General features: G+C 34.2%; 1 protein-coding gene across 3 annotated transcripts in view; it reads right to left on the bottom strand.

Annotated features, from left to right (window-relative positions):
• The window catches only part of NTN4 (netrin 4), a 104,104-nt gene that overhangs the window by 28,548 nt on the left and 49,058 nt on the right, over window positions 1-26,498 (bottom strand). For all 3 annotated transcript variants that reach the window (XM_072973205.1, XM_006197915.3, XM_072973204.1), the window contains exons 4-5: window positions 13,438-13,564; window positions 11,587-11,775 (exon numbers count right to left, since the gene is read on the bottom strand). In XM_072973205.1, coding sequence (XP_072829306.1) covers window positions 11,587-11,775; window positions 13,438-13,564 — 316 coding nt within the window. The remainder of the gene's footprint in view (window positions 1-11,586; window positions 11,776-13,437; window positions 13,565-26,498) is intronic.

Genomic DNA, 26,498 nt, shown 5'->3' with positions numbered 1-26,498 from the left:
TTCATGTGTGGCTGAGAAATTGTGCTCTACACTGGAATTTGACACAACTTTGTAAAATGACTATAACTCAATAATACATAAATAAATAAAAATAAAAATAAAATTCCAGATTCCTTAAAAAAAAAAGAATAAAAGTCCTAATTAAACTAAAAAAAAAAGGAACAAATAGAACAAATAAACAAACATAACAAATGCACAGAAAACTGAAATGGTCAAACAGAACAGAATATTCTGGATCTTCCTAGTGCAAGACTGTTCCCTACATGAGTGCAAGACTATTTCCTGCCTTCAGTGCTTCACTCAATTGAGTATTATTATTTATTATTTGTAATAAAAGTTCTATATTCTAACTCCATGGGACATTCCCCACCCATAAATGCCTATCACTGGCAGCAAATCTTTTTTCTCATTAGTCAATTTTCAATTCCTTTCCTCCAATTATATCTAATTATGACTCTTTGTTCTAGGAAAGTTAAATTATTCTTTGCCACTCCCTATGTCCCCTTATACCTGTTGAGTATGTGTAGAATGTTGTATTCTCCCTGAGCAGTCTCCTAGTTGATCTGAGAATATTTATCCTCTTTCATATTTATTCATTAGATTCTCTCTTTTCCTGATTGTTCTGTTGATCTATCTGAAACACTCTCCATTTACCTCCGCTTTTCTTATAATACGATTCCTTAAGACAGATGCAGTTCTTTAGTTTCAAACTTCACATGGCTAGTTATCAGTAGGCAAATGCCTTAAATTACTTAAAACCAAATGCCATAATCTAAAAAGTCTAGGTCCTTTAAAAATTATTTTTGGTTGTTTTTATATAAAATATACATATAAAATTTCTGATTATTTGTGCTCTTTTACTCATTTTGTTTTCATCAACTAGGTCACAGTGTGGAATCAAGTTGTTTGGATCTTTATAGGTCTTTGGATCAAAGTCTTGGGGTCAGACAAACCTGGGTTCGAATCCCGGCCTCTGACCAGCTGTCTGAACTTGGACAAATTATATAAGCACTTTAAGCCTTGGTGTCCTCATTTGTAAAATACAAAAACACCACCTAACTCATAAAGATTGCTAAATGAGATAACTTATATAAACTGCCCAGCACAGTGTCTGGCCTATAGAAGCCCCTCAACAAATGCTAGCTCTCTTTGTAATCCACCTAATTTTGTTTAGACTTTCTGAGAGTTTTGATATTTTATAATCAGTTGCTTGATTATTTAATGCTTGTCCTCCTTAAGGGCAGAATGGTATGTTACCTGTTTATTCAGTGAATTACACTTTTTGTTCTGGAGACATTTTAGAGAATTTCATGACTTTTTACACTTCTGCTCCCAAATTTGACTAACCTTTATTATTCATCAATTCATAAAATATCTCCTTTTAGGTATTTTAATGTTTAATCTTTTTAAAGGATAGTCCTCATATGAATATTACATTATGATACATGTATTTTATCCATCTCTTTTACTTCTTAATCTTCTGGTTTTATATGCTGTTTTTTTAAAAACTGAGATTAAAGTTTCCCAACTCTTATTGCCAAGTCACTGGTTCTATTTAAAGTTTGCTTTTCAAAAACAGTTACTTCATATTGATTCTATGCTGAAATCATTCACAGTTGCTTCCAAAATAAAACAAAGATGTCTATGTTGTTTATATGACATAAAATGAACTCATGTGGCTTTGCTAAAATTATAATTTTAAAGAGAAAATCCCACTAAGCTACTACTGGAAGAAATGTCAGTGATCCTTAGGGAACAGTTCTTTTCTGAGATGGACTAGAATGAACTTGGACATTTACAGGCAAAAGAACGGAAAATGGAAGGTGTCATTGTGATACAGTATTCTCGATTTAATTAATTTAAAAATTTTACTTCAAAGAATTTGAAGATAAAGAATGAAAAAATTGTTAAATAGAGGTACAAGCATTATATCTCTCTGACAGGGAATGAATTCTTCTTTCCTTTCCATTTGCTGATTTTCTTTAAATATGGAGAGAGACTATGCAATAGTTAAAAATATGTCTTGACATAAAAGTTAATAGGTTTATTGTAAAGTTACTAACTGGCTGTTCCCTAAAAAAAGAGCCAATTCTGTTCTACAAAGCATTTTTTCAAACTAAGTGTCCCACTAAAGTAAGGGAAATTTTCTGTAGAAAAGTGTCATGGAACAGCTGGTAATATTCCATAAAACTAATCAATTTCCTATCCATTGAAATTTAACATATACTTTGGTGTTAAAAGGATGGGGAAGTGGGGATTGGACTTGATGAAGAATTAGACTAAATGATTATTTAAATCATTTTAAAACACACAACATACTTATAGTAGTTTAATGCTATGTTCTGGAATATGTAAATATGGAAGCAAAAGTAAATTGTCAATGTAGTAGTAAGCTAATTTTATTATAAATTCCAAACTCATTATAATAATTCACTTTAAAGTATGACATATTTATGGTAAATGAATCTGTATACTAAATAAATAAGAGGGAGTTCTCTGAATGGAATTGCTAGGTATTTATTTTGAAACTGTTACATGAAAAACAGACATTCTATAATAAATGCTGGCAGAAATTTTCTTGGTGAAAAGCAGAGGTTCTGAGTTAGACATTCTTAAGTGGGAGAAGATAACTGAATGAATGCTTACCAGCATTTATATCTATCATTGAGTCAGGAAAAACAAGTCTAGCCAGAGTTTTAGTAATTCTTTAGGATTTTCCGTCAAAGATATGGCTAATTCAGTGAGTAGATTAACTTATATTAGCTCACAGTCTTTCGTCCAAGAATGAAAGTGAACAGAGTTCACTCTAGAAACAGGAATAGTATGTGTAGTGGTTCTCAAATGCTAGCCTGGAGACCAAAAGGCTGACTCACAATCACCAATGATGCTTTAAAAAAAAAAAATATGGTTTGTGTCTCCATCCTTGTTTGAGATTCTGACTCAATAGATCTAGGGCAGGGCTGTGAGATTTCATATTTCAACAGGTTTTCCCAAGTGATTCTGATCTACATAATAGGTTTGGGAACCATTGATTAGGTAGTAACAGTGCTTGAGATCAGAGAAGGAGAATGTGAAAGTGGAGGCAAGATTTCACACAAAGAAATCATTCCACTTTTGGTTTAGAGTCTATCTGAGTCTGAGTTCCTGATTTAAAAAAAAAAAAAAAAAGACCTGGTAGCTTGAAATTGGCCAATGCTACAAATCAGGGTGTTTCCCCCACTAGAAAGCTAGTATGCCACTGTCCAGTAGGATTATTCTCACATTTTTAATGTACCTGCTATAGGAAAATCTACTTAGATTACAGAGTACCAAAGGCATATAAGTGACTTTAAGATTTCTAGTGAGTTACTCTAGAAGAGACTAATCTCTTAGAACAAAGAGACAGTATTCTTCCAAGTGCCTCAGTACACAGTGATAATTATATTTCTCATTTTACTTCTGTATTGTAATTTTAGCCATTTATTCTGCTCTCAGCCCTAGTTTCAGCTGGAGAGATTCACATTGTCCCTTGTGTTTACAGACCTTAAATGCACTGTCCTTAAAAAAATTTTTTTCTGAGTGGTATAAATAAATTCAGTTTCAATGGTCTATCTCCACTAGTCTTAAAAAAAACAAACAACATCCCTAAAATCCTCAGAAGTAATTTCTTGGCTATGAAAATGTGTAGTTGATTGTTTGAGTCCCACAGTTGACTCTGGTTAAGGTTAAAGTAAAGAGGAAGTGAGAACAGAGATGATTTCATTGCTCATGGGGATAAATCTATTGGCTAGTAGATTTGGTTTAGGGCCTCGCTTATTCAGGTTTGATGAATTTATGACTATTAACTAAAAGTGTATACATAAAGACCATGGTATTTAGCATGGTGCTTGTCAGGAGGGAAAAATAGCCTAAAACATCAATGGGGCCAATAAATCCTTGGCTTATTTGGCAGGGAACTGGCTACCTAACTGAACAGAGTTCCAAGAATAATGTCACCAATATTTGTTGAATGAATTAATGTGCCCAGGTAAGTTTCTATTAAATGTATGGTAGATTCTGTGAGGAAGAAAAATATCAATTTATTCCCTTTTCTAAATCATCTCATTAAAGGGAACAAAGGCCATCACTGATTAGAAGGTAGGACAAACTTTGTATTTTATCACTTTAAGAGGAAAAATTAAAAACAACCACCAAAGAAGTATTGAAGGTATCTCTTCAAGGAAGTCTCTCCATAATTCCCCTCACATGACCCCCCCCTTAAAGCACTTGGTGTATTGCTTTCATTGCATTTTCCTCATATAATGGGAGATAATAATATTACCTACATCAAAGTGCTTTTGTGAAAGTTAAATGAGCTTTTATATATATATTATATATATATACACAATATATATATAGTATAATATATATACAATATATATATTATATCATCATCATCACCACAGTGTATTGAAATGATCTATTACTATAAATTTCTCCCCATCTAGAATGTAAGGTCCTTTAGGGGTGATCTTTTCATCTATACAGACCTAGTGCTTACCACAATGCCTGCCACAGAGAAGACACTCAATTTTAGCTAAATTGAGCTATGATTCATATACTTCTAGTAAATTTTGTCTGGCCTGCTGTTTCAGGTTTTAAGTAGTTTCAACTCCTGAGAAGACATAAACTAGGAAATAAGGGAAAGAAGGGTTTTGATTCATCATTGCTGGCAGTCCAATAGAGTAGATTGCCCAGGCCTATTTAATACTATATTTGTCATTATTTCACTGATAGAAATGTAAGGTTTATTATTTCCTAGATATACAGTTGTAGGCTTTAGCACTTGGAAATGAGAAACAAACATACAGAAGAAATTGTCTAGGATACATCTTTGTGACTCTTCATATAGGTTTGGCTACTATACAGCAGCAGTATTTCCAGTGTGTTCCGTAGAACACTGGTCCCACAAGATACTCTGTAAGAAATGCATTCTCTGGTTAAATCTGAAAGACATGCTTCAAAGCTCTATAGGTATTTTACAGTGAATACTAGCATATTAAAGGCTCTGAGAAAAAAAAAGTCTCTGAGAAATCCTTAAGTAAAGAAACATTTGATTAATTCACCATTTTCTGAATTTGAAGGCTGTAGAAAAATTTCCCCTTATTTAATCCCTATTAATATCTAATGGAGTTAGTGTTCCATGAAATCAAATTTGAAATGCTATACCATAGAAACAAACTTTCCCAGATTTCCATTTTTTCTCAGTAAATCTCTATGTAATTCATTTCAAAAATCTATATGCGTACAAAGAGAGATGCTAACTTTGATTAATTTGGATGCTAAGGGAATAGTAGGATAGTCTGTCTGGCTAACTAATTTTTAAAAATTAATTGTCAAATAAGTGCCAAATGCATTTAACTCTTGCTGAAAGTATTCTTCAGCATTCTCAAACTTTAATGCAGTCACCTGAGAATTTTGGTAAAGTACATTTTTTATTCAGTAGGTCTGGGGTGGGATCAGACGTTCTGCAATTGCTAAAGAGCAACTGGATGATGCCAATGCAGCTGGTTTTTGGATCACACACTGAGTATCAGGTTACTTTTATGCCTTAGTAAGCACAGTAGAATAAATATAATAAAATTGTTATTTTGAATAACATTTTACATGTTGTTGATGGAACCACACACTGAGATAGTTTAAATTTTTAGAAATATCCACTTGTTTTCTTGATACTACCTTCCTCATAAAAGTAAAGCAGGAACCAGTGGATAGAAAAGTTGTAGCCATAGCAATAACTCTATCAGCACTTAGCGTGAAATGTGGTGCACTGTGGGTACTTAATAAATGTTAAGTACATTAACCTATTTGTTATAAAGTTTATTATTGGCCTTGGTAACTCTAAAAGTGATAGAGAGACACATCTGCTAAGGAAGGAGTTAATGATATGAAAATGAAAATACTACTAAGTAAAAATAAAAATGCTGCCAAACATATTGCCAATCAAATAATATATTATGGAAAATATTTAGGGAGAGAGAAAAACTGAATGTTCTAACAAGTGGTGGGATCTATCTATGGCTCAGAAAAGGGAAGGGAAGAACCGGAGTAATATTTTGGAAGAAGGTGCTAGTAAGAAAATCCATGCTAGGGAAATGGACACAGGCATCTCTGCCCCAGACATATGCTGAAACAGTTATAAAGTGAATGGGGATATGCCTTCCTTGCGCAGTCTACTCAGGATCAGGGCATGTCTGGAGAAGGGAAAAAGGAAATACAGATTTTCCATACTAATCCATCCACCTCCTACAAATTATGCTAAAAGGACTAAATTGGTACCAGTTATTTTCAATTTCCCTACATGGTGCATTAAATATTGAATAAATATTTTTAACTAGCAGTGATTATTAGCAATATGAATTATTAGTAGTAGTTCCTGGCTTCAAGTCTTTCAATACCTCAGGTGCAGGAGAGTCCCATGACAATTTAAGGAGTCGAGAAACAAATCCAGACAAATATGTTAACAATTACCTTATAATGTTTTGGGGGGGTTGGGGAATGTATTAATGTTGTCTTGATGGAATTTTCTTTGAAATGGTTTTTGGTGCCTTTGGTCTTCTGACACTTGGGTATTGCCTATAAATATCAACTTGGTAGGGCCCATGCAATTATAGTGAATGATACTTATTGACTGATTATCAACTACTCGTGGATAGTTCAGTTTACTCCATCTCACTGACTGAGATGTCCAAGATAAGGACACCTCCAGCCAACCACCCATCTTTTCTACTTCTATCATCCTCGCACTCCTTTTTTGTTCTCCCCCTCTTTTTTTTGCCTCTATAGCCATTCTGAAATTTTTTGAGTTCTTGAATATGCTATATTCTTTCTTCCTTCTGTTCCTTTTTAGCACCAGTTATTCTGTCTGCTGAGATTATCCCTACCCATGTTATGTTGATTCCTATTAAACTCCAGGTCTCAGGTCTTAAGTTAAAAAAAAAAAATCAACTCTTGTTAATTGCCGCTCCTATAAGCTCCCCTGTACATTCTCCAACACAATATTGGTCATACTTGTGTGATCTAACACACACACACACACATAAATACACACATACATACATTTATACACACACACACTCATACATACACAAATAAAAGCCCTGTAAAAGGATGTCTCTCTTGTTCACAGTTATAATTCCCAGGAATTAGCACACCTAGAACACAGTAGTGTTCAATTAAGAATTTGTTGAATGAAAGAATAAGTTTTAAAGACATCCTAATTTTGCTTAAGTCTATTGATCTTGGAAGAACTTTCAGATATTTTCATGGGCTAAAAAATAACAAAAAGTTATGTGTTTTGTTAGTTCTAGCTACATTTTCACATTTTGCTTATGTTTTTATAGAGCTGTAGTTTGGAGACCAAAACCTATAAAACCTTTTCAGCACAAGTCCCTAGAAAAGCTATATAAGTAGTGGAGTCACTTTTAAAATAATCTCTTCTTTCATGCTCTTTTTATGAAATTCTGAATCCATGACCTCTCTAAGATTTAAAAAGCTAGAGCTGGCAACCTTTTTACATTTTGTAAGAATATGAGCCATAGCTTGAACATAGAACAGTAACAAAAACCAAAGCATAACAAAAATAAATATAAGGTATTTATTTTGGCTCCATGTCTGCCAATAAACCTTTTCTATTTCTCTTTTTATTGGTAAGACTTAGACATTAAAAAAAAAAAATCTCTGTTCTAATCCTTTGTGCATTTACTTATCTTACGATTTTACAAAGCTGAGCAATTTAAAATTTGATTAGTAAAGTAAAATGCATTGAATAATATGCAGTGCTTTCAAACAAATCTGAACATTAATCAGTAAAATATATTGGAAATTAATGAAACATTCCTAATTAAATCACTGCAATGGCTCCCTATGCCTAGCATACAAGGCCCTGTAAAATCTAGCCTCAATCAATGTTTAATTTTCTCTCACTATTCCCCTAGGTCTTCTACTTGTTACTCTGATGAAAGTGACTAGCTGTTTGCTACACCAGCACACAGTAGATGCTTAGTTAAATATTAGAAACTGGGTTTGCTTTAACCGATGTGAAATTTGGGGGGCCTTAATCTAGACCAGTGTTTCTCAAACTTTAGCTTGCATCAGAACCACCTGGAGGGCTTATAAAACTCAGATTTCTGTGGGTGGGCCACAGAATTTCTGTTTCAGATGGTCTGGGTTAGAGCCTGAGGATCTGCATTTCTAACACATTTCCCAGATGATACTGATGCTGATAGCTCAGGGATCACACTTTGAGAATCACTGGTTTGCCTGTTAACTTCAACTGAACCTGAATGCTAACAGTGCAAATTCAATTTGATTTGAGCTGCTTTTGTACAACACAAGAATGATCCTCTGAAAACTAAGTCAGATTATGCTACTCTTCTGCTCAAAAACCTGTGCTGGTCCATCATTTCACTCCAAGTAAAAGCTGCTGTGCTTTCAGTGGCCTACAGTCCATACTATTTGCCTCAAACCTCTAGTCTCAACTCCTGGTACCTCCAAGTCACATTCTGTTGCAGCCACTCTGACCTCTTTGTTTTTATTTTGACACATTAGGCACCTTCCTGTCTTAAGACATTTGCTCTAGGCATTCCATTTGCCTAGAATACTCTTCTCCAGTTAAATATTTGGGCAACTTTTTTTTTTTTACTGTCTTCAAATTTTTGCTCAGATCTCACCTTCCTAGTAATGAGGCCTACCCTTATCATTCTATTCAGTACTGCATCTTGTGTATGATCTCATTTGTGTGTGGAATCTAAAAAACCAAACTCATAGGAATAGAGAACAGATTGGCGGTTTCCAGAGGTGAGGAGTGGGAGATTGTTGGGGCAAAATGGGTAGCGATAAGTAAAAAAAATAAACTTCCAATAAATAAGTTTTGGAGATGTAATGTACAACATGACAACTATAATTAATGCCATACTGTATATTTGAAAGTGGCTAAGAGAGTAGAACTTAAAAGTCCTCATCACAAGAAAAAGAAAATTGTGACTATGTGATATGACAGATGCTAACTAAACTTATTGTGGTGATCATTTCAGAATTATACATGTATCAAGTGATTATGTTGTACACCTTAAATCTATACAATGCTATACACCAATTATTTCTCAATAAAACTGGGAGGAAAATGAAAAATGCTGCATCTTTTTAAAAATTTTTTTCTTTATTTATTTTTAATTTTGACGGGAGGGAGGTAATTTTCTTTCTTTCTTTTCTTAATGGAGGTACTGGGGAATAAACCCAGGACCTTGTGCATTTTAGGAATGTACTCTACCACTAAGCTATATCCTTCCCTCCAAAATATGCTGCATCTTGTCACTCCTCATTCTAAATCTCTGGCACCTTGGATGCCTCTTAGCTTGTTTTATTTGTATTTCTTTGGTGATAATAGCACTTATCACATTCTAACATACTCCGTACTTCACTTATTAATTATATTTATTGTCTGTCTTCTCTGCTAGAATATAGAGTGCAGAGGTCTTTGTTTTATTCCCAGGTGTATCGTAAGCCCTTGGCATATGTATAATAGGCACTCAATATATATCCACTGAATGAATAAATGAACAAAGGAATGAATATGTTAGGTAATGGTGCTTGTACAACATACTGTTTCAAGTCATTGCTATATAATAGTATCTTTTTGAAAATGTTGCCTGTTGTCATACAAGATAATTTATCTAAGTTACTCAATGACAAGTTAATTTCCTTTCCTGTTTTATCAGCTTGATAGTTCATTCTTATTGGCTTGGTAGTTCATTCTTATTTTTAGACATTTCTACCAGGGATTTGAGGATATGGAATACACACATGCATTTAAATATATCCTGTACAAAAATGATGTTACAGCTGAGTATGTTCTAGATTGAAGCAATTTCACAAGCAGACCCTTCAGTCAGCACACAGAGTTAAGGAGCCTATATTCTGGTCCCTAAGGTACTTCGAATTTTAAAGAAGTAATTATCTTTGACATAAGGTATTTTTAGTCAATAAAGAGTAGAAACTCTATAGTGTTGCTTCCCACCATCTATCTTATAAGACAACAACAATTATTATAATACGAGTTTTCATTTCTTGAGGGCTTACTATATAACGGGCAATGTGCTAAACACTCCACATACTTTATCTTACATAGCTCTCATTACAACCTTGTGGGGAGAAAGAAATCAGAGTCCAAAGAGCTTCAAGAGCTGGCATAGGATTACACAGCCTCAAGGGGCTGGAAGGCTTCTAGTCTAAATCTGTTTGAAACCTATTAAAATGAAACTCTGAGTATAAACAAGAGCAGGAGTTAAACAAAATTCTTACAGAAATATTGTGACCCAAATCCAAATTTGGAGCTCAGTTTTGAAAGTAAGCTCTTCCACATTCTATCTTCCACAGTCTAAGAGAGAAAGCTTGTAACAAGTAAGCCCACTCTTATTTCATGTAGCTATCTCCTGCCGTATGTTAAAGCTATGTATTTTCAAGTGCCAGAGAATTTTTCCTTCAAATTAAGAACAAACCCAAGATTTTAAATGATTTTTTCCCATTTATCTCTCCTTTCCTGACACTGTTTTTGAGCTAGAGCATGGAGTCCTTGGTTGGGAAAGAAAGGATATGATTTCCATCTCCATTAACAGGCCTGAGTAGTTTCTGTCATCTAATAATTTTCTGGGGGAGTGTAATAGCTCAGTGGTAGAGTGTGTGCTTAGCATGCACAAGGTCCTGGGTTCAATCCCCAGTACCTCCATTAAAAAATAAATAAATAATAAAAACTAAAAATACAAACAAAAATGAATGATAATTTTCTGAGTTGACATGCATGTGAATGCTCATCTAGTTAGATGAACTATTCATCCACATTGGACTTTTACTTAAGCTCTGCATACACCCATATGTTTATAGTCACATGTTTCAGATAATGTCTCATTAACTGAGCAGATCTTTTAAAACTCTACTCTTTTTTCAAATAAACTTTTTCTTGGAGTTGCACTAGCAAAAAAGCAGAACCCATTATGTAAGAGTTTAGTATTTTGGGGGAGAGTAGGGAATTATTGTTATGTTCTAAATTCGTTTATGATACAGTGGCATATTAGAGCAGAGTCAACCAAAGTGCATTCACAATGAAACCAGAACCTGTCATTTCTTAGGTGTTCGAGTTCACTGCTGAGATGGAAACTAGAATGTTCCAATTGCATAAAAACACTTTTTATTTCATCAACTTGAGTGCATTTATTATCTACGTTCTACTCATATATGTTGGTCGTAAGATAATCTTAAATACCCCTCCCTCTTCATTATTCTTTCTTCTCTTTTATTACTCATCTTGTTTTCCAAAATATGGTGCTATAGGAAACAATTTTACTTCATGGAGAGTGAGAAAGGAGATTGCTTGTATGAATGCTATACTGTTTCCACTTAACAGATTGAAAATTTTTGCCCCTTCTCAGTGAACAAATTAATTGATGTGTGTGAGTGGATTGGCTGAGAATTTTATGACCTCTCTCCCTTGGGCCAGCAAATGAAGGATGGAGAGTCATCTTTATTGTACAAATCAACCTTCTCCCCCCCAGTAACCATAAGTTCACTTACATTTGCAAGCATCTGGTGCAGAGAAAGGTCTCCGGAGGTCCCGGTAGAAGCCTGGTTTACAACGCTGGCAATGCTGACCTTCCGTGTTGTGCTGACAGTCATTGCAGACACCACCACTGCGATTCCCTGATGCCTCCCACACATTAATGTCAAAGTGACAGGCATCAGCATGCCCATTGCACTTACAGGCTAGAAAAAAGAAGCATGGGAGAAAAAAAATTAAAAATAAAACGACAGGTTCTCTAATACTCAGGCAGTTAAGGGTAGAGCAAGCTGATTGCTAATTTTTAAAAATTTAGTTTTTTGAATAGTGTACATTTTCACAGTACAAGAATCCAAACAATATACATTTTTAGTATACACTATGAACCCTAGTCTCCCATCCCCATTCACCCTGTTTCTTTTGGCCTTCAGTAGCTTCTTTCCTTCCTTCCATTCTTCCTTCCCTGCTTCCCTCCCTCTCTCCTTCATCTGAGCCTGGAAGGAACCTGCTGGTGGACAGAGGTTAGTAACTTGGCTGGTAGATTGAGTTACCTTTCATGAAGTACTATTCCTCAGTTATTGTTGTACTGGTGAGTATGAGGTAGTCTCCTATAGAAGCCTTAATTTTCTTATTGAAGAGGCCTGCACTGTTTCTTATGTAACAATTTCTCAAAGGCATTCCTAAGATTATCAGTCAGTAGAACCAAATGACAAGTCTCTGTGTTCCATATATATTTAGATATGCAGTTGGTTTCTGTGGAAAGGGCCAGAGTGGCACTCTAGGAATTCTGGAGAAATTCTTTAGATTCTCTTGATGAGTGATTTAGAATATGAATCCGGTCTTTCTTCTGGAGGTCAACTGTATTTGAAAATGTCTGTGCTATTGTTTTTCATTGTTTCCTTGATGTGTTATGATATTTTGACCAGATTCATAATCTTTAAAAAGCACTTTATAAGATAATTTAAGATTTATGCTTAGAGGAAATCCTTTAAGTGTCCTAGAAACTAAAATAAATCAGTTCTGATTCCAAATTATGTATAGGAAGTGACTTTTCACAATTTTACCCACTGTACTTCCTTTAAATCCCAGTAAAATTGAAGTTTGTGAGTGTAAACAGTGTTATGGGCATGTGTATTTCTCTTTTCATGTGTATTTCATTTTGAATTGCAAAGGGAAAAAATGGCTCAGGTTTCCATATTTTTCACCCTTCTATCTAATCTCCAACCTCAAACCCAAAGTTAGCTGTGGTAATGTGGTCTCATTCTTGACAAACTGGCTTAATTTCAAATCTAACTTGTCATTTCAAGTATCATAAGTGAAAAGAAAGGCATTATGGTATTATGGAACAAAGCATTTAATTTGGAGTCTGAAGACTTGGGATCAAGTCCTCACTCTATTATTTACTAACTTTGGCAAGTTACTTAATCTTATTGACCCTCAATTTCCTTATCTCTAAAATGGGATTAACACCACCTGCTGTAGAGGGTTGTTTTGAATTCAAGATAGTTATTTTCATGATTATAATTCAATATCTCAACGATGAAGGTAACTGCACACCCTAATCCTCAGTAGCTCTTGTGTCCAGTCATGTTTTTATTATGTCAAAGTCTCAAGGAGGGTGCTTAGATCCACAAAGTATCCAAATGGGCAACACATTCCTTGCAAAATGGTCATATTGGCAACTTTGCAAGCAGTAATTGTTTCTAGTGGCTGGCTGATGTCACAGTGGGCAGTGCAATGGGCTATGTTTGTGTAGGTTACAGTGTCTGTCACCCATCACTTAATATTGTGTTTCTAGAGACATCAAGGAGTACACAGATAAGTTTACTTTACGAAGAAGGCTTTGAGTCTGTGCGCTTGGTACTTACTTCTGCACTCTTTTGGAGACCCTGTTTTGCCATCAGCTGCCTCCCAGGGACGGTCATTGTATAAAGGTGCACAGTGTTGGCAGTGGGTGCCTGCTGTGTTGTGCTTACACATACACTTTCCGTGTACCTGCAAACAAAAATAAGTAAGACCTATGAGTACAAACAATGCTAGGAAGGAACATTCTCCCCACAACTTGGTCTCATTGGTTGACTTTAGCCATGTGACATTCATTTACTTTTCCGAAGAAGTTAGTCATCAAGTTGAGAGATCCTTTTTTTAGTTTGCCTTGTGGTTTATTCAAAAGATTATGTAATATTTTTTCTTGGCTATAGGATAAGTGACCCTAATGAGCAATTCTGAGGTACTGGCCAGGCATTTACTTAAATTTTTAAAACTTAAAAGATTTTTTTTTCTTTACACAAGGCAATACATCTTCACTACAGAGAATTTAGAAATCTGTAACCCTATCATAAACTGACATCATTATCAACACTTGAAACATGCATTTCCAGTACTTTAAAAATAGAATTACATTTAAAACTTTTTTTCATGTAATAATATATTGAGATCATCTTTCCATTTCATTAAATATCCTTGTACAACACATATTTTAATGGCTTCCTTGTATGGTGTACAATTCGTTTGCCCAATCACCTATTTTTTGTTATTTAGGCTTTAAATATTTTTACATGCTTTATTTTAATTTTATAATGAATATCCTTGTAGCGAACTATTTGTGTACATCTTTATTTGAAATGTGTTTTCTAGAAGTAAAACTGAACAGTCAACTTTTGTATATTTTAAGGCTTTAAAGACATTTTGTCATAATGACTGGGCATTTTCTTTTAATCCCACAATTCAGAATAGTTGAGGGTTTTGGGGGGGGTTGCCTTATTTATTTATTTATTTATATTGAGCTATAGTCAGTTTACAATGTTGTGTCAATTTCTGGTGTACAGCACAATTTTTCAGTTATACATGAATATACATATATTCATTTTCATATTCTTTTTCACCATGAGCTACTACAATATCTTGAATATATTTCCCTGTGCTATACATGTAAGTTGAGGGTTTTTTAAAACAGTATTTCTCACATGGAGGAATACTTTAGTGGAATTATCTGGGATCCGGGAGTTTTGTAAGAATTTTAATATTTTTGTATTATCTCACCAATGATTTCTAAAAATTAATATTTGGAATCATCTGGAATACTTGCTAATAACTAAGTATTGCCATGTATACCAGTACCAAGATGCATTTTTTGACACATAATGTCATGACTATACAAATGAAAGGTTTATAAAGTAGCTCAGAATGAGGTCCCCAAATTTGGATCTATGAGGTGTTATTTTTTTTTTCTTGAGAAACAGTATAAAAGGTAAATCAACATAAAGGTAATAAATTATATCAACCTGTCAACAAATATTTAATAAATATCTACGAGAGAGTCACTATATTAGGCAATGCTTGGTACAAAAAGCATTACGAAACATGATTTCTATCTTTAAGCAAAGTATAATGTAGCTGGAGAAAAAAGATTTTCATAGATAAAAATAACAGATAAACAAGATAATAAATAAATACCTAGGAAACAAAATGATACTGGAATTTAAAAGATGCAGAAATCACCATAGGCTGCCAGTTGTTCAGGGCTTTATGAGAAAGATGGGTTTTTTAGCGGGTCCTCATAGATGGGCAGTATTTTTGACAGGCAGAAGGCAAGAGACATTCCAGGAAGAGGAAACAAAATTAACCAATTTGTGGTGTTAGGAGGCTTGGGAAAATCTGTGGACAAAGTTTATTTCAATACATCTAAAATATTCTGACTGCAGTGATAAGTGAACTACTAAAAACAATAGGTACTTAGAGTGGCCAGAAACAAAATGAGTCCTTAGAGTTCAACAAAAGTGGAAATAGCCAATGTGCAACAGTACATTGATGTACTACCGCTTGACCTAACTTAACACTTGAGTAAGCTGTGTTGTCTTAACCCAGGACTTCCTTTCTCTTTTCATTCTCTTGGTGTATACGTCTTTGGTTCCACTGGTATTGGCACCCTGAAAATAGCATATGTATGATCCAAGTGTGTTATATGACTCCTGTGGACCTTATCACACAAAAAGTTCAAGTGCAGGAATAACTCTGAGCTTGGATGAGCCATCTTGCTAAATTTAAGTTTTATGTATTATGATGTAAGGTTTTTTGTACTTAATGAAAATTGATTATAGCTATCCTTTTAGTTCTCAATGATTAGTCAGGATATAAACTTTTTTAAATGGCAGAATTGGCTCCTTAGAGTACAATGATGTTGCAAAAATTTTTGTTGATTTTCTTTATATAGACACTCAACCATCATAGATTCATTTTATTGGTTTTTCTCTTGGAATGCCCAAGAGTGAGGTGAGTTATAGTTAACATTTTCTTGGGTTTCTCTTTGTGACTGTCTCTGCTAGGAGCCATTTTTATGTGAAGTCCCATGGAGTTGTAAGAGTTTACTATGCATTGCTATTCATGTGTCCAAGCAAGAGCTAAAAACAAATTTGTACTTAAATTTGGAGATCTGCAGGAATTCAACTTCTACTGCTGTGTAAGAATGAGGCCTTTTTATTCTAGCTGTTAGATATCTGGATGTATATTCTGGTAGAAATGCTCCAATCCAACTGCTTTTTATTGAATCTTTTAAATTCAACATTCCTTATCATCATGAAAAAAAAACCCAGAAATTCTAACAAGTAACTTATGCTGGGTAAGATTCTTTAAAGGCTTTTAGTAAAAGATGGCTAATTCTTTGTTTACTTGTACTAGATGCTGATTTCAAACAAAATGGAGTCTTTTGAAAAACTGAATAGGACAAATCTTCCAAAGTTGAAGAATTTAGTAAATTGAAGTCATACTTATGTAGCTGATAGAAGTTGGCAGCATAATGAAGATTACTGGAAAAGCAGTTTTGTAATTGTCTAAATTCTATACCTTGTTAAAAAAAAAAGGCCAAAAACCAAAAACCAAACCACCACATACAAAACACCCAGAATACAAATATTTGATAGAATTAGAGTCAAAATTCCTAGAATAAACCATCCCTAATCCATCACTGTTGTTGAGGAGATTATATGGAATACTCTCTGAGGAGGGCATCAGAAACACTGTTAAGAAGTTAAGAAACTAAATATAGTAAAGACCAAGGTCAATGACTGCTATCTGTATAAAACTCTTAAGTGTGGTGCCTGAGGCTGTGTCTTGACGAGTACATAGGATTTTCCTTAGGGAGCAAATTCAAGAGGATAAAAACCCCAAAGGAATATTCTGGGAAGAGTCAATAAATAAACCAGAGGGCATATGTTAAATAAGTAGGTTCTATCTAAATCATGGAATACATTAAATAGCTTAAGGATGCTGAATTTATCCTGTAGATACTGAAGATCTATTTGAGATTTTAGAAGTAAGGAAATGATTGAAAAGTACATTAAATATACTTTATTTTCCTCTTCTTTCAAAAAATTTCCTTCTACCTCCTATCTTGTCTATTAGGTTCTTTCTTCCCCTTCCTCCTTTATTAGTTTTTTTTTTTGAGTCAATATTGTTTAATAGATAAAAACAGGGTTTTTATTCAGACAACCTGTTTCAATGCTTGCTGTGTCTTTTGTATTATTTATTTTCAATATTTTTCTACCCTAGCTTATACTTTACAATAGCCAGTGGCAGTCACATGTATTTTCTGATAATGTTCAGAATTTTAAAAGGTTGTTAATTCTTACTTTATTGCCTTTTTGCATCCTTCCTACTTTTTTTATTGAAGTCAATTTACAACGTGTCAATTTCTAGTATACAGCATAATGTTTCAGTCATACATATACACGCATATATTCCTTTTCAAATCTTCCTATGTCCTTTTTAAACAACTATTTATTGAATACTGTATAAAGACAGATCCTGCAAATTATTGTTAGTTTTCTTTAGGGGACCTAAACTATCATCGTAAGTCAGTTTATCAGGTTTGGTCTTGGAATGCCCAAGGCCTGTATGTAATTTTACCCAACTCCTAGGTTAGTCCTGGTCCACAAATTCCAGGCCTCAGAAGGCCACAGACATTTGGGGAAACCTCATCAAACATTCACATGTATCACAAGATAATGTGGACAGGTCAGTTCCCTGTGAAGTAAGGATTTCAGAGCATTCCCTCATTCCCACATACTGTGGATTGGGATGAACCCCTGGGGTCTGAAAGATGCTAGCCCAGCAAATATTTCTGCACACAGGAAAATTCAAGGAGCTGTCATTTGGGAATTACCAAAAATAGCTGTAAATCATTACCTAGACCATTTGAAACAAGAAATCCTTCCTCAGCGATACAACCGTTAACTGTTCAAGCTTGAAAGATCACCCACTATTTGATGCTCGTGAAAAATGTGCAAGTAAAACTAGGTCTTCATTGGGAAAAAAAAAAACCAGAACAACAGTAAGAGGAGACTTTAGTAACAAGTTAATCATAGCTCTTGTTTGGTACACAAACATCAGCTAGATAAAGAGCAGGAAAATGGGATTCTGTATTGAAGGCTTTGTTGGAGAAGAGTAGTGTCTAGCTGTGTAATTAGAAAATGAGAAATCTATTTTAACAACAAATCTACAACTCCTGATTATCCAAGAGGTATACCTCGCATTTTTGATATTCTATGAATTTCATAAACCCCTCTATTATACTGAGTATGACTCTGTTGATCTCAAAAGTTTTCCTACCTATAGCTAATAGTATTATTTTTTACTAATATTAACCTACTTGCAAGTCATTTTTTAGCATATTTATCTTACAGGGAGGGAATCATACAAATGTTGAACTGGTAATTTAAGGAATTTACTGGAATAGGTTGCTCTTTATTACCTGTGCAGTTTGGCAACAAATATATTAGGGGCAAATAGACACAGCAGAGAAAACACCACTTCTTCATATTTGAGGCTATATAGAGATAAAAAGAATCTAGGTGGGGGCAAAATGAGAAAATTATTATCTTTCAAATCCATCATTGGAAGACTTGTGCTTAGAAAATCTGATTTTTAATTATTCTTTTTGGTGGCATAAGGCCTTCTAGTAGTCAGCAACCATAGCGTTGAGGAAATTTGCCATGGCAGAAGGTTATAAGAATCTGGTCATTGGCAGTGTCAAGCATATGGGTTGGACAATCACTTAGCAAGATATTGTAGACTATCTGAACATCAGACAGAGATTGGCTTTGACAAATTTTAAGGTCCTTCTAGTCTTAAGGTTCTGTGATTTTTAAGGCCTGCTTTTCTGTATTTTGAATACTGACTGCTTGGTTGTAGGCAACTACCCATAATCCTTTCTGCACTACCAGATAAGACTTAAATGTCATCTGGCTGGGTCCTGTTGGTGATATGGTTCCTGCCAATGCAGGATGTTTCCAAATGATGTGAAAATCAAACAAGGGAGAGCTAGGAGAATATCTCTTCCTTCTTGCAGGCACTACCTGATGTGGCATAAGTGAAAAAATAAATAAATGTTAATAGTCTTTGAAGATAGATTTGTATTTGTCAATAATGACTATGCATAAACTAAAATGAGTAGTATTATTTCTAATTTTTCTTATGTTTTTCTCCTTTTGTACTGCATTTTCCCCATTACTTGTGATTAAAGTAATCATAGACTCTCATTCTAGCAACTGCCTTCAAAAGAAAGGTATATTTCATCATCTAGTGATGCTCACTCACCACAGACATTCATCATCGTGGAATCACCAAAGTGAATAATCAATCTGGTTGGCTAAAGCTTTGGAGGACTCAAATTAACTGAATTCTTTTATGAATATCTGATAAAATTTGCCTCTCAACTGTTTTCCGAGAAAGAAACAACTATTGTTTATGTCCTACTAAAATTTATAGTGAAAGTATGTGGAAAAGAAAGATTTTATAGTTAAGTTTTCGGAAATTCTTGAATTTCATAAACTGAGCAATTTCCTTGTGCTCTTGTGCCATTGTTATTTACATATACATGATTTTATTTTCATTGTTTACCATTCAACTTTGACTTCCAATAGAAAATGAATATCTTTTCCTACCATCATTGGACCTTTAAAAAATGTTTGTGAAAAGAGGATACAAACAGTGCTTATTCTATGAACCTAAGTAAAATGCCCACTTAGAGGCAGCTGCAGCAATTCACAGACTTCCATTTAGCTATGACAAATAATTTAGAAAGTGGAACAATGCTTTGCAGTAACTTAAGACAAAATGTAAAGGCAAAAAACTGATTAATTTCTAAAGAGATAGTATGTCTTTCAAAAGAAAACTTCTAAAAGAATGAACTTCTTAAGCATGAAAAGAGATAAATTCAAATAATGGCCTAGCCTGTTAGAACCTGCGCCTCTTAAGCAGGACAAAAACATGCACAACAATGCTACAGCACAAACCTTTGAATAGAAAGCATTATGAGGAAAACATGTCTTTTCATTAACGAATAAAATATTCCTTTACCCCCACTAAAAGTTTGCATGGTTTAATTTAACAGAAGAAGTGGGGGTTCTATGGTGAATATGAAGCATAATTATTGAGTTTGGTAAAAGGGGACTTGGAACATACTGTCAGAATGGGGTAAAATAGGTTGAAGGCTGAGTATTCCAAACCCTTGCTCAATAATATATATAGCAAGAATGTAAGCAATTGAAAAGCTCTACAATCTATTCTTTGGTCTGTACTTGAACACTAGAGAAAAGAAGCCTTGTAAGAAAGCATGGGCAATAAAGATAGGTGTAGAGCAGAAACAATTATGATTAAAGAATGAAAATCAGCCATGAGAGACTTTTCTCTTCCCAGGCAGCCTGTTGTCTGAAATGCTTCCTATTGGGACTCATTTCTTTAGCTCCTGAATGGCGTTTTTAGTTCAAGAGTTCCCTACAAAAATGCACTTAAGCTCAGAAGGGGTAAATCCTTAAATTATTAGCAACAAACATATCAGCAGAGATTATAACCATCTGTTCTCAACCCTAGAACTGTACTCAGAGTTGCCTAAAGGAGGAAGAGGCTTCTTGGTGGAGGGAAAGGGACTGTCTAAAAGGGAGGGGGAAGGAGCCAAAGACAACTATGCCTAGGTCACTATTTTGCCAAGAACCTTGCTCTGGCTGACAGACCTGAAAGAAAACCAAAACTAAAACCGAAAAACAAACAAAACAAAAAAACCCATGCATGGAGCCAATGCAGATTTCATAAGAAAACTGCATTTTAGTACATTGTATGGCAATCATGTGTTTATATGCTTCTCTCAGCTAGATTGTAAGCTTTTACAGGGAAGAAACCGTGGCTTAAATTTCTCCGAATACCCAGTAACTGGCATATAATAGATTTTCAATCAGTATGTGTTAATTTTTTCACTTAGCCAATACATATTCAATGGAGCATTGAGAACCTTAGTTACTGAGTTTTAAAACTTCCCAAGAAGGCAGGGTGCTAATTATGCTTTTGAAGTGGGAATGGTGTACTTTTTTTTTTTTTAAATAGAGGTATAGTCAGTTTACAATGTTGTGTCAATTTCTGTGAAGCACAATGCTTCAGTCATATATGAATATGCATATATTCATTTTCATATTCTTTTTCACCATCAGCTACTACAAGATATTGAATATAGTTCCCTGTGCTAAACAGTATAAACTTGTATATCTATTTTATATATATTAGTATCTACAAATCTTGAACTCCCAGTTTATCCCTTTCCACCCACTTCTCCCCTGGTAACCATAAATTTGTTTTCTATGTCTGTGAGTCTGTTTCCATTTTGTAAATAAGTTCATTTGTCTTTTTGGATTTTACATATAAGTGGTATCATATGATATTTGGCTTTCTCTTTCTGGCTTACTTCACTTAAAATGACAGTCTCTAGGGCCATCCATGTTGCTGCAAATGGCATTATTTTACCATTTTCATGGCTGAGTAGTATTCCATTGTATAAATATACCCCTTCTTTATCCAGTCATCTGTTGATGGACATTTAGGTTGTTTCTATGTCCTGGCTATTGTAAATAATGCTGCTATGAACACTGGGGTGCTGATGTCTTTCTGAATTAAGGTTTCCTCTGGATATATGCCCAGGAGTGGGATTGCTGGATCATATGGTAAGTCTATTTTCAGTCTTTTGAGGAATCTCCGTACTATTTTCCACAATGGCTGCACCAAACTGCAGGGAATGGTGTGCTTTTAATTGTTTGTCACAGAGCAGGATTTTGGGTAGAGTAGGATTGAAGGACATTTAGCTTTGTACAGAGTGCTTCTGGGCATAGCATATTGGTAAATAAGATGTTATGTATAGTGGTCATCTATAGTTCTGGGAGAGCTACTGTAAGCCCAAGGAGCATCGATTAGTCAGGGAGGGAAATGGGAATAATAAAGACAAAGAAGATGATGACGATGATAAATAATAACAATAATTCTAGTAGTTAATACTGATTAACACTTACTATGTACCAGACACTGTTCTAGACATTGCATAAACATTAATTCATTGGATTTACACAAGAAACTCTATAAGGTAGGTATAATTATTACTGCCATTTCACAAATAAGGAAACTGTAGCCCAAAAGAGTTTAAGTAATTTACCCAAGGTCACAAAGCCAATAAGTGGTGGAGCTATTTGAATTCTAGCAGTCTGATTCCAGAGTCACCATCTTAACCCTTAAACTAAACTATTATAAGACCCTGGGGAATAGGATTTTTGAGGGACCTACTTTGGGCAAATCTCTTCAGTGTGTTACTTAAATAAATTTGGTATGTTTCAAACCAGTTTGTTTTTCTTTTTTTTTTTTAAGAGAGCTAATTTCATTTTATTTTATTCTTTAATTTTTCATTTTTTCTTAATTGAAGTATAAAGCCAGTTTGTTCTTGAAGAGCTCTTCAGGACAAAGGCTGGTTTAGACTCAAAGTGAGCCATTTCAAGGGTACTCTGTTTTTGAGTAGATTATTTGTCCAATGCCTCTGGCAGAAACCTAGCAGTTTTGGAGATAGGTGAATATAGGAAGATTGGCCCCCATTTCCCACACCTGGCATGAATAAGTTCAGGGCATCTACGGGTAGATAATACTTTTAAATTCTGATTGGTTAGTTCAGTGTACAATCTATCTGTACACTGAAAATTCTGATGCCTCCTAGGGGCATTTCTGGGCCACTGCAAGTGTTAACAAGTCTTAACTTATCAAGAAACTCCCCTGAATAAATTTGCAAATGGAGATAGCAGGAATGTAAATGAATTCTAATTAAGGAGTTGCTCTTTGCGGATAGCACCTCCCTTTTGCTTTTTGCTTTCCCCATTAGATATGATCTGGTAAGGATAGATAGTAATATCATATAGTGTGATGACTTACAGTTAGTTTTAATTTAGGCTATAAAGAATGGTAGGTGAGAGCACTGTGCACAACCTAATGATTCAGGTCAATTTTTAGATTCAAGTTGCTGGCTTATATCCATTTTCCCATGTACAAAATTTTCTCATGTACAAAGCTTTGACTTATATAACTAAATGGCAGTTTTTCTGTGTCATTTTACATGCTATTTAGCATAAGAAATCAGGAGTTGAAGGAGTATTCAGAAGCATACATACACATACACAAAATTTCCAAATGTTATCAAATCTGTGTACTCCATATTGTGGGCATTAATTCCAAGAATGCTTAAAGATGTGTTTCAGCAGATCTTTATTTTATAGTATTACAGCTGGAACTAACAACTAAAATCAAGTTTTGTGTTTTTCCTTTCAGTATATATCATGGCCCTTCTGTGAAATTAGATGATTGATTAAAATAAAAAACAAAACAAAGCAAAAACAAACTCTCCAAACCCACCCATCTGCAAAAGGAAGGCAGAAATTGATCCAGGGTAGAGAAAAGCATTTGGGGCCTTTCAAATAAATTTCAAAACACTCTTAAGTTAAAAAATATTGTTAATAAAATAACTTAATTTAAAAAGCCAAGTAAAAGGTTTTAAAATATTCCCGTGGTTTTAAAATGTATTATTAGCTCAACAATGTTTTTTATAAGTGAGTATTTTAGTTTAAATTTTAGGTTCTTTGGTAAATTTTAGGTAAGATTCTCTCCTGTCCTTCAGAGTGATGATTTCCTAGAACAAAGAAAATCTCTTTCTGTGAGTCCAGGGATAGGGACTACTTTTACTTATAACAGTGGGTTTAAAAGATTCAAATGTAGCATATTTTGAGAAACCACATTAACAGAATATCCTTTCTTTGCATATTTCCTTAATTAACAAATAATATTCTTTCTGATGAGTAAAACTGTGATAGACTTTGAAATGTACCACCCTCCCCCTGCCAAAAAAAGACTAAGTGTCAGGTTAGTATACTTTTCTGGGTTATCTCTGCCTTTTATTATCAGTGAACTATTTTACAACTCTGTAAGTTGTAGAAAATTAATAATAATGCAAATAATTCTTGCCCATAGAAATGCAAATCAGTTGTATCTGGCAGTGCCTATTTTGCACCTCTGTGAATATATTTCTTTATTTGTCTATGTATGTATGGTTCTTCGAATTTTTCTTGGAAGGAATGTCTTCTTATTGGTCCCTCATTAATTACTGAGTTTAGTAAAATTGTTGACACAAGTTTATTTTATATCTGTTAACGAGTCATGACTTTACTCTTTAAAAATGTATCCTTTCTGCCATTTCTTATCCTCCATGTTACTGAAGTTCTTCTATCTAGACTACTTGAGGATATACTTCTAAAAGTGGAATTCCAACATGCTTTAAATTAAATGGGTTTTGAATGTCTTAAATCTTTACAAGATTAATTATACTCGCTTCCTTTTTTCAGTATCATCAGGCATGTTATCTTTCCTGTGGGGACTGTAATAAATATTTTTGCTGTAAAGGTACAAATAGCATTAAACTAAAAATTGTGATGCCCAGGGGGCTTATGAAGATTACATTTAAATAAGATCATACTATACTAACTTATGTAATTTTTTTTCTTATCAGTACTTCATTACACAGAACTGTTTTTAATTTGCTTTTTGTTTCCAGTGGATTTTAAGAATTATTTCTGACTACTGGGCTTTTAAAAATGATGTCTCTCCAACAGATATATTTATTTGAATATATCCTACAAGTGAATAGAGTTAGGTTACATGCGTAATCTAGTTTCAGATTGGCACATGTACAATGGCAATAAAGTAAGGTACTCTGACTTTACGACATTTATTTCAGTGTATCTAAGGCTTCCTTGCTTCATAATATCAAATTAGCTCCTTTTCTCCTCAATAACAGCTACAGTTTCTTCAAGATTTAGAGCAAGAGAATATGGAAAAATATTAAATTCTTGCTTCAGTTCTTGTTCATAGGCAGACTTTGACTTTCCTTATAATACTGTACAAGAAACTAACTTAGTATACAGCTAAGGCATTTGAAATTTCTTCCAAGACAAACTGCTACCTGGTTGCTGTGTTGAGTTACTGGGACAGCTGCTACATAGCCACTGGACCCCCTCCATCTCTGCTCTTCGTTTGATTTCACTTAATCTTGTTTTCATAATTTCACTTTGCATGTGTCTTTTTATATTTAAACTTTTCCAAGGTCACAACACAAATCAGTGGCAAAACAGGGAACAGAATTTCCAAGAGTCTGAAAATATTACAAGCTCTGTCTTAGAACAGTGATGTCATCAGGAAGATTTTTTTTCCTTCCCACAAACACCTAAAATAACTTCTTATGATAAAATCTCTTGAGGGAGAAATGAATCATATCAATTTCAACTTTTTAGTACTTATTTAATTTGAATAATTTGAGGAAGAAATAGCCAAAGTGAATTAACAATAAATAACTTCTCAAAAAATATGTAACTTCTCATGTTGTTAAAACTATTAACACAACAACCATCAGCCAAGAACCTGAGAAACTAAGTGGAGGTGAAAGCTAGGAGAACTCATTTTGTAAGCAACTCATCTGTCAAGCAGCATTTGACAAGAGAATGAAGGAAGGTCTGGTGGGGTTTTGTTCAACGTCTTTTAGGATTTAGATGGGTTTTTATAATTAGTTGGGACCAGGTAAATTCTATTAGAAATGCTCTGGGGGATTATTAAGTACTTTTCACCCCGTTGACATTAACTTGCTCAGTGTGTTCACATAGCTTCTGGTTATTTTAAAGGAAAATACCTTGTCACAGACTATTTTGCATTCTCTTACAAAGTTTTTTTTCTTTTTTTTAATTCATTCTAGTTCACATTTCCCACTGTTTTCCTTTTTTCTTGACAGCTCTGTTTAACTGTCACTCAGTACTCTATACAGTGCAGAGGGTGTTACAAAAGTTGACTTGTTTAAGATAAATGAGCCCCTGATTGTAGTACAAGAAGCCAGTTGCTAGGGCATGTTTTCTTCCACAGTCTTTTGTTGTTGAATTAATTCATTCAGATGCTCCTTTTCATATTGGAAAATTGTTTCTGGGTGAATCTTATAAAACATAGTTTTCACTATTGAGTATGTTCATATGAAAGATCAAGGTGGAAATACTGATTTATTAAAAAACTTATGCTCGTTTGGCAACTTTTCAAAATGCAGAGTCATTACCAAATCCGTGATCACGTGTGTATGTCCAGAAACAGCTGCCACAGCTATTGAAAGGATTGGTTTGATTTTCTTCAATACACATCCATCCAAAGCTATTGCTTTTTAAAACAGTCAGTTTAATGAATGGGATTTGAAAAAGAATATATTCGTTTTGTAAAATCCCTTTATAACCAGCCATGGGTTGGTTGGTTTGTTTTTTAGCTACTGATCTTTTTCTTATTGAGATTGTATTCATATAGCATAAAATTCATCATTTTAACAATTTTAAAGCATACAATTCAGTGCTTTTTTAGTATGTTCAAAAAATTATGCAGTCATTGCCATCATCTAATTCCAGAGAATTTCCATTTGCCCATTAAGCAATCACTCCCCATTCCTCCTTGAGCTTCAACTCCTGGCAACCACTAACCTACTTTATCTTCACAGATTTGCCTTTTCTGGACTTTCATATAAAAGGAATAATATAATATGTGGCCTTTTGTGTCTGGTTTC

This window comes from Vicugna pacos, chromosome 12 (genome assembly GCF_048564905.1).
Source record: "Vicugna pacos chromosome 12, VicPac4, whole genome shotgun sequence".
NCBI classification, from domain to species: domain Eukaryota; kingdom Metazoa; phylum Chordata; class Mammalia; order Artiodactyla; family Camelidae; genus Vicugna; species Vicugna pacos.
The sequence above is the reverse complement of the archived record's forward strand: the minus strand, read 5'-3'. Positions and strand labels throughout refer to the sequence as shown.